A 9734-nucleotide genomic window follows, 5' to 3' on the forward strand; every position below is an offset into this window, starting at 1 on the left:
AAGTGCTGGGTGGGCTTTTTGCAGTGGTGTAAAGTACATTTATTCAAGTACTGTATTTTTCTTTACTGGAGTATTTCCAATTTTCAGTACTTTTACTTCTACTCCACTACATCTCAGAGACAAATATTGTACTTTTACTCCACTACAATTATTTGAAAACTTGAGTTACTAGTTACTTTGTAGATTTTGATTATTATTACAAAACATACATTAACCACTTCAGCCCTATATACATTTCGGCCATTTGAAAATAGCCAATCTACAAGCTCACTGCGACGCATTGTGAGCTTTTAGATCTGTGAAACTTGTGAAATGGGACATTCTGCATAATGAGTACGTTTTACTTTTGGTAAAACGTACCCCCCCCCCCCCTCCCCCCCCTCGATTTGTTTCCAATAAAAACGCTCCCGATACCTCACCTGTCCATTTGCTGCCAATAAAATCGGCACCCGGCTCTAGACAGGATCTGGGCACAGAGCAGCCAATAGAAACCATGCAGGGTCGATGGGGTGTAAAAAACACTGCAGTGTGTCAGAAACTGAACCACCTTATGGTCCTTATCCCGATGCAGCTTTCCGACGCGAAAAACAAACAATTGCCACTTATGGTCCCATTTATTTTAAAATTGATGATAAAGTAGGGTATGTTCTAGGAGGGGCATTAATCTCCGGTTGCTTAGGATATGAGGCGATATGACGCGATATAGAAAGATGGCGGATTTTGAAATTGCTGAAAAATAGGCATGTGACAAGGCACGTGACAATATGTTGTCACGTGTCACGTGACCAGTGTTGGGAAGTAACTAAAGTAATATGTAACTTAAAGTAATATTATTACCTTTTCCCAGTAACTAGTAACGTAACTAATTACTTTCACGTTTTGAGTAATAATATTACCTTTACTTTTTTTCAAAAAGTAACTTATTACTTTTTTTCACGAGCCTCGGTGGTACTCTGGGTTTGAGTGTGTTTATTTGATCCTGTGTTGTTTTTGGTCCATTGATATAATGATAGACTGGTTGGGATCGAGTTGCTATGCAGGCTGCTTGCTGATCCGGTCTAGAGCGGATACGGAAACGTTGCGCACTTGTCTGTGTGAATTATTATCAGCTGCGGAAGGGCGGGCCGCCCTTAAACCGGAACAAACAGTGTTGCCATGTCTGCTTATTATAAGCGACTTGTTAACCGATGAAGATGCGCCGTAAGCTTGTAGGTCGGCTATTTTCAATATATATATATACTATAGGTCACTGACTGTTTGACGTCTGTTTTCTGTCTGACGCAGATTGTGTCTCATGATGAGTCATTATCTGTTTGAGCCCAGGTGTTTGAATTTGAATATTTTATTAGGCAAAAAATACATTAAATACATTTAAAATACTTGTTTCCATTGAGGTCCTTAGTATTCAATTCATAGTCGTCAAATGGTTTTCATTTAGTCTGTAAGTTATGAATTAATACACTGTAAAAGTCTTAGTGTTAATATAATTCAAATGAGTGTACAATGAGGATTTTACAATGTAGGCTGCAGAAAAGAGAAAAAAAAACAACTGCTAATGTTGAAAATGCAAAGTCAGACTTTTGGGGAGAAAGGATGCAAATTACTGGGGGTGAGAAAAAAAAAAGTAACTAAAGTAATAAGTAACTAGGTACTTTTGGCAGGGGGTAATAAGTAAAGTAACTACATTACTTTTTAAACAAGTAATATGTAATAAGTAACATATTACTATGTTTTAGTAACTATCCCAACACTGCACGTGACAACATATTGTTGCTGATTGTTGCGGATGCAACCAGTTACACTTTCAAAGGCACCACTCTCTTCACACTGGGTGTGTTTTTTACAGTCTTTGTGGCAAACCACAAGCGTTCTCCCACAGGGAAACAGTAAATCTGTACGACGCTAATGCTAGTCATCTGTTTTAATGTGTCCACTGTACTGTCTCTGTGACAGCCAGAGAGCAGACCTCAGGGAGACTGACAGGGAAGACATTTTCAAACGCATCCCTGCCTCTGCAGATGCACTGTGCTCTGATGGATACCGTCAAACGTTAAAGAAATAATTCATGGTGTCTTGGTCCAGAAAGAGGCTACTTTACCTCCACTGAGTAAAACCAATTCCATTGAACCTTCATAAAAAAAGATGTTTTTCCGGCTGACGGAATAAAAATGCAGGGTGACATTGACGGTTAAGATGTGCTCTGTTCATATTCAACCATCTTCCCTTGCTTTCTCAAGAGGCCGCTTTTGACCCAGTTAAAGAAAAACTGTCCTGGGGTTCTTGTGAAGGCTGTAATGGCAGAGGAACAACACATTCAGGACATTTTATTATGGACGTTCTGCTCATCTCTCAATAGACAAACCATGAGGTACCTTTTACAGAATCTGATGTTAACACTTTCACTGCCAGGTATTATTTAATGAATTCATCCGCTGCATGCCAGTGCTTTTTACCTTGTTTTGACGATCTTTGGAGAGCTGCAGAATTAAGCCACGACGTGCACGCGGATGTAATGTCTGGGGGGTGGGGGAGGGGTCTCGTCTATCCACTGGAACAAAAAATGTTTTACCGCGATAGGCCATTTTGTTGCTATCGCCCTTTGAAAATGGCTCGTTTTCACACAAAAAAAAGTGCTTTTTCTACAAATCCTAATACAGGAGTGGATGGAAGTGACGTTTTTTTGGGACCTTTTTAGAGCTCTGGACATTTTCCACACTCCCTGCACCCACAGAGCCCAGATGTAATACGTTAGTCTTTACTTATCACTTCTTTAACCCTTTAAGACCGGGAACGCATCTGTGTGTCATTTTAGATTTTTTTTGGCTATTCAAAAGTAGCAGATATACAAGCTCATAGAGCTATGAGCTTGTAGATCTGCTATTTTTGAAAAATATTGAAAACATTGGAAACCCCCCCCCCCCCCTTCTGAAAAGGTTGTGTACAATCCAATCTGTTTAGCAGCTCCTTTCAGAACTGAATCCACTTTATTGGAACATTAACCTCACAGGAGGAGTCACGCATGCGTGTGTGTGTGTGTGTGTGTGTGTGTGTGTGTGTGTGTGTGTGTGTGTGTGTGTGTGTGTGTGTGTGCGTGTGCGTGTGTGTGACAAAGGGACCAAAAAAAAAGTTGTGCAGTTACATGGATTAGTAACTGGAATATAATGTTGCCAATTATAATCCTTTACACTACTATTATTATTAGTGAAAGCAATATTACATTCATACATTACTTATTAACAAGCTACTGCTCAACACTGATCTACACACAGCATTTATCTGGTCCATGTATTTTATTACTTTTTTATTTACCTGCCAAACATTGATTGCAAAATCTCTTTCAAAACCTTGAGATTTAGTTGTTTTGTTTTGTTTACCTCTTACATCCTGTATAATTAGTTGACCGGAGTACAACAGGGCTCTATAGCATACAGTATAAGCTCAATCTGATGTGAGCTTGTAGATTGAATGTCCGCCTGCTTTTGCTGAACATGCCTAGAATAGAAATGCTATATGGCGATGTAGGCCTACTGTATTACAGTGTTTTCTGAAGATCATAATTTCTCCATGAATCACAATGACATGTTGTGATTAAATCAGCAGCTATAGGTCTTCAGGTGCAATGCAGATGAGCTATAATTAACAATACATCATTCCCATTTCACTTTACACTAAATCATAAACTTAGAAGATGTGGAAGATGTTAAGGTCAGTGGTGGACAGTAACTAAGTACATTAGTACATTTTCAGTATCTGTACTTTAAACCTTTTTTAAGGGTATGACTTTCACTCCACTACATTTCAAAGAAAAATATTGTGCTTTTGACTCCACTGCCGCTGCCGCACTTACAAACTTAGTACAAAAATGCATTATGAATCAACCACTTAAAGGGATATTTCACATTCAAAAAAACGTTTTGTCATTTTATCGTCTACTCAGGCTTTCGTGAGCCCCCCAGACCGTTTTTAAGTTGCTTCATTCAGTATTTAGATATTTAATATTCATTTGATCAGACACGCCCCCTTCCTATACAAACCCATTATAACTTCAAACTCCATTGTTAACATGTTAGATTCATCAAAAACACCCGTCCTTGGTTCTGGTGACTCACCCTGACATCCTAATACGCGAGGCGGCCGTTTTTTTTTTCGATTACTTTTTTCATTTTATTTTTTTATTGTATTCATTTTTTTTATTTTCCAAAAAATATATTAAAAATAAATGAAAAAGGTTATCGAAGAAACACTGCCCCCTCGCGTATTAGGAGGGCAGGGTGAGTCACCAGAACCAAGGACGGGTGTTTTTGATTAATCTAACTTCTATGTTAAAAATGGAGTTTGAAGTTATAATGGTTTGTATAGGAAGGGGGGCCTGATAAAATGAATATCAAATATCTAAATACTGAATGAAGAAACTTAAAAATGGTCTGGGGCGTTCACAAACGCCTGAGTAGATGATAAAATGTGTCAGGATATGCATTTCTGTGTCTTGTTTTGAAGTGTTTCTGGTTCTTATTTTGTAGTTTTGTTCTATTGTTTCCTGTCCGCCCCTGTAGTACTGTACCTGCCTTGTCTAACCTGTCTTGTGATTTGTCTGTGTTTCCACCTGTGTCCTCTTAGTCCTCGAGCCTATCCCAGTGTTGATTGTCAGTTGAGTTCACCTGTGTCATGTTATCCCTGAGTCTATTTAAACCCTGTGTTTCAGTGTGTTCTTTGTTAGTTCCTCATATGTCTACCATGTGTGTTCAGTGTTATTTGCCTGCCTCGTTTTTGAGTTTATGAATAAATTGCTGGATTTGACCTGCCGCCTTCAGTGTCTGCATTTGGGTCCTCGTTCAACACTTAACCCTGACAAAATGACCCAAAGTTTTTTTGAAAGTGAAATATCCCTTTAAGCCCTATTTTACATGCGAAGCATTGTGAGCTTGTAGATTTACATTTAAATTTGTACTTGGTGCAGGGGTCAAATTTCCTCTAATCAATATCCAATCAGCTTAAATTTTATAGTGTTCAGATTCCAATTTGCTCTCATTATTGTTGTACAATGATAGGATCTTGAGAAAAACACTTCTAGCTCCTTTCTTTTTTTTTGTTGGTGAAAACCAGCCAACATTATAGAAATGTTTTTCTTCCAGTGGCTAGTGGACACTTTTTGTTATGCACGTCGTGGCTTCTGCGGCTGTCCAAAGATTGTCAAAACACGGTAAACACGCTGCCACTCTGAGGATGATTTGGATGCATAGTACCTGGCACTCAATGTTAAAGAAACAAAAACAAATCATCAAACATCAAAACACATCAAACAATACTCCCTTTATGGTGTAAACATACAGTACCAGTGCCAGTGTTCTTGGACGTAACTTTGTGTTGCAGAGATTCTGAGCATGTAGCACCGAAATAACTGTCACGTGGGAAGAAATATCATTTCAGTGTGACTGGCAGACAGATGGGGAGTGCATGAAATCAATAAATGGCCTGACTTTGTTTGGTGTCCTGAGGGGTTTGATAGATTATAGTGTGGGCTGCAGTGCCTTAGTGGTCAGCTGTGTACTGTTGCAGTTTACTAGTTATCAGATAGAAATCCTCACTGCAGCCATGCATCGTCTCATACCAAGTCCCACACTGTAACTGTAGCCTACTTCACTGTACATACACATAGCTGTGGGCTGGGAGGTGCAACAGTGTTACGACCCAACCTAGGGTTCACCAGGTGTAATAATGCACTCCCTTCTTCCCAGTCCCCAAACATCTGTTTAAAACCCAAAATATAGTGATTTATATTAGAATTGAGAAACATTGGTAAATTACCTCAGGGTGGGCCCTTGGCTATAAATTCCTAATCAAAAGAGAGTCTTATACGCTTACCTTTTCTGCAGCAATTTGGACATGTATCAGGCTTTACGGTGAACCTAACACAAACTGAGACCATGCCTGTTGGGGATATGGCGGGCTCTGACACACCTGGTGGTTTCCCTCTTCTCTGGTCTTAGAATAAGAATTGGTCCCTCTCTCAAAATACGGATTAAGCTAAACCTTAGACCTAATCACGCTGCGCATCAAGGAAGACCTGCACAGATGGGGAACTCTACCTGTGTCATGGCTGGGTAGGATAAGCGTGCTTAAAATGAATATTCTGCCTAGGTTCCCACTGAGCATTTTTCGGGCTATTAGACGTCTAAAATACGGGCTAGGCTAAAACAGGGTTATAATTGGTCTATAATATAGATGTCTATATACAGACGCTTAAAAAACTGCTAATCAACGTATAGGCTAAGCCTAGACCGCTAAAAAACTTTCACTGTTAGACCAATTATAACCCGGTTTTAGACGGAGGTCTAATAGCCGACTATGGCTCAGTGGGTTGTCGTACCCTCTACAGTACAGATGTTGCCGAATTCAATCCCCAAACGGCTTCTTTACTGATTTGGATGAAATATTTACATGATTCCTTTGGCAGGGAAAAAGGGCGAGAATGAAAATAAGTACGCTGCAAAGACACAAGGATCATGATGGACTGGGGGTTCCAAACATTCGTTTTTATTACTGGGCAGCACAAATGTGGTATATATATGAATGGGTGAATCCAGACGTATAAATGGATAAAGTGGTTAAAATGATTGTGATGCTATATTAACTACTTTTGCTGGGGACCCTCTGGAACCCCCCATGGACCCCTGGGAGAGGGGAACCAATATGCATTAAACCATGTTAACCATGGTAATTCTTTATACAAGTGGCAAACAACTGAAACACAGAGGAGTGGTGTGGTTGGAGGCTGGTCTGGAGGAGGGAGACACTCAGACACAACTCAGACCATCTGGTAGTCAGCCACTCAATCACCCATAGTAATGAGTGGAGGAGGACAGTCAGAGGGCAAGACACAGTACAGTACAGTACAATACAGCACAGCACAGCACAGCACAGTACAGTACAGTACAGTACAGTACAGTACAGTACAGTACAGTACAGCACAGCACAGCACAGTACAGTACAGTACAGTACAGCACAGCACAGCACAGCACAGCACAGTACAGCACAGCACAGCACAGCACAGCACAGGGGAAATACATTATGACCCTATAGGGCAGGGGTAGGCATTACCCCGCGTCACCAGACTTTCCACTTCGGAGCAAAGCCTGGTATTTATTTTAAAACTAGCCGTGTGATCAGGTTTAGAAACAAATAATTGTGGTTCCTGTGGTTGGTTCTGGTTGGTGTCGCATTGTTTTTGTTCCCCACATAATGCGAATCAATTAGTTTAGTCTCGCTACGAGTTAGGATAAAATATGGACATACCAAACGATTATTGTAAAAATACAGAAAAAAAGAAACAAAATGATTATACCAAACTAAACAAGTTTTAAACTAGGGGAATCATTTTGGAGATGCACAACACCGGTTCAAGTCGTTGGTTCCGGCCACTTGATGACGTAAAGTTATTTCCGTCACTGACCGGGTCGTTGGTCAGTGGGAGACTCTACCGGAGACTCCGCCGGTCATCAAATTGTTAATCTCTCAAGAACAGATTCTGCACTGCGTTGGAATCTGTCTTGAAGGTTCGTCAGAACGTGTACACACTGTATGGGAGTGGGCGTGGCTTCAGAGGCCGCGCTTTATCCAATCAAATGTAGTGGGTGGGATTCACGTGTCCGTCATCCTTCCCGACTCGAAACTTAAACCGAAACTAATTTAACAATAGCGTCCGCGGAGCAGACAACCGCGGAAGGATATTCACATTTGAACTTACTCTTTCATCATAGAAACAAGTGGGCTTATAACCAAAACCATCCATGTTCTCTGGGAGAAGTGGTGTCAGTGTTCCGTGTAGAAATGTTATCTAGTCGGAATGAAAACGCAAGCTCACCACCGGAAGTGGAGCGGTGAAGGCAGACTTAAACCCCGTTTCCTTGCGCACATGTACTGCGTCGCCATTGTCCCAGAGTCACACTCAGCAGGAAGAACAGCAGAGGTCGCTGTTTTTCCTTTTCAGTGTGTCTCTGGGTTCCGAGATTGTCAAATTGTTGGCTTAGGAATGCAACAAAAACTGAAACATCTCCATGAATTCAAGGCTTCATGGGCTGTGTAATTGATAGAAAATAAGTATTTTTTTTTAGGTGAACTACTCCATTAACAAGTTAACACAATGCTTGTGAGCTTGTAGATCGGCTACTTTCACTCAATGTTTAAACAAGATGGGAGGGGCAATCCACATGCTGTAGTGTTCTAATCAATTGTTATATTTACAATGAGCTATTCATTTGAGTGGTATACTGTAACTGTAAAAGTAAAAGTCATTTTTTGTTCAACTTTCAATTTGCGATAAAGCTTAACTTTACTGTCAATAAAAATGACCCTCCCACACCGTCTTCACTTGCACAATAAGGACAACTTTATTCAGGCATTATTATTATTGTCAAAGTGTACGTCTACACAGTGTGTGAGGGTCATTTTATTATATACGTCTGATCCCTGCCTACGCACCCATCTCTCTGAGACCTTGATTTATCCATTATAGAGCAAAATGTTACCACTCACTATATATATATATATTTTTTTTTAAATGATGTATAATTTGGTCCACCCCCCTGTAATGAGCAGAGTGTGCACTTACAACTGTACTCTCTTAGTTAAGCTTAATTGTTGTTATTTTAGTCTTTCTATTGCTATTCATTCTATATTATTCTACACATCTGCTACTCCACCTACGCACCCGTCCTTACTTTGCTTCTACACTCTTTTACATTGGAAATTATATGAATGTATTTATCATTGATTAGATTTTTCTATAATAATTATCTCAGCTACACCCTCCCCACCCTTCCCCAAACACGTGGACACAAAGAACCACAATGGAAAGAAGTTTTCTTTTTGTGTGTTTTATCCTTTTGAGAGATAATATACAAGTATTATGCATATGCATTTTGTCAAAAAAGATGTCAAGACAATCAATCAGTTTTTACTCTGTCGCATGACGGTGTCGCTTGTCAAATAGAACTGATCTACAAGCTGCCATGCATTGTTGAGCGTGTACATCTGATCTTGTCGGCAAGCAACGCCATCATAGTACAGAGTATAAACTCGGCTTTACAGTTTCCACACAATCAGTATACGTTGCTTTTCAAATACATATTGTGATCTTATAACATTTGGTTAATCACCACAAATGTATGAGCTAAATAAATATAAATTTGGTCTGCTCTTTTTTCCCTCTAGACCAACTTTTTTCTGTGAAAATAGGCGCTCTACAAGCCCACAACTTGTCACGAGATTGTCCATCGGCTATCTTCGGCCCCCAGATTACGGATGCTAGGGTGCAAGTGGTTAACTAATTGTGAACCTGTGAGTGACAGCTGTCTCTGCTGTTCTACTCATCAGTCATCATCAAAACAATTTGTTTCTCTCTTTTTTCCACAGGATATCTCTAAAGCTCAGCGAATTGTCACATCCAGTAAATTGCCTGTGAACCCGGGGGTAACGAGGAGAGAGAACGAAGGAACCCAGAAGTGCCAGATGGATTCAGTAAGTAATTAAACTGTAAAAGTCTTTTAGTGACCCTGAGACTGCAGGCGTCAGGCGTCGTATGCTCATTGATTCCCCCTTTAAAACCTTTGTCAGCAATCACTGTTGGTTTGATAAAGGAAGACATGTTTAACACATTGATTGCCAAGATATTAAACATAGTTTTCTATCCCCTTGCCAGCGTATAATTACCTCAATCCGATGATATTTGAAACGCT

At 40.1% G+C, this 9734-nt stretch overlaps 1 protein-coding gene across 1 annotated transcript in view; it reads left to right on the top strand.

Annotated features, from left to right (window-relative positions):
- LOC311042678 (leucine zipper protein 2-like) overlaps positions 1-9528 on the top strand; it is a gene marked incomplete at both ends in the record, with an annotated part of 240311 nt that extends 230783 nt beyond the window's left edge. Inside the window, one exon of the mRNA XM_084053573.1 lies at positions 9412-9528. Coding sequence (XP_083909699.1) covers positions 9412-9528 — 117 coding nt within the window. The remainder of the gene's footprint in view (positions 1-9411) is intronic.
- Between the last annotated feature and the right edge of the window lie 206 nt (positions 9529-9734).

This window comes from Gymnoscopelus microlampas (genome assembly GCF_963454915.1).
Source record: "Gymnoscopelus microlampas genome assembly, chromosome: 1".
In the NCBI taxonomy this organism is placed as follows: Eukaryota; Metazoa; Chordata; class Actinopteri; order Myctophiformes; family Myctophidae; genus Gymnoscopelus; species Gymnoscopelus microlampas.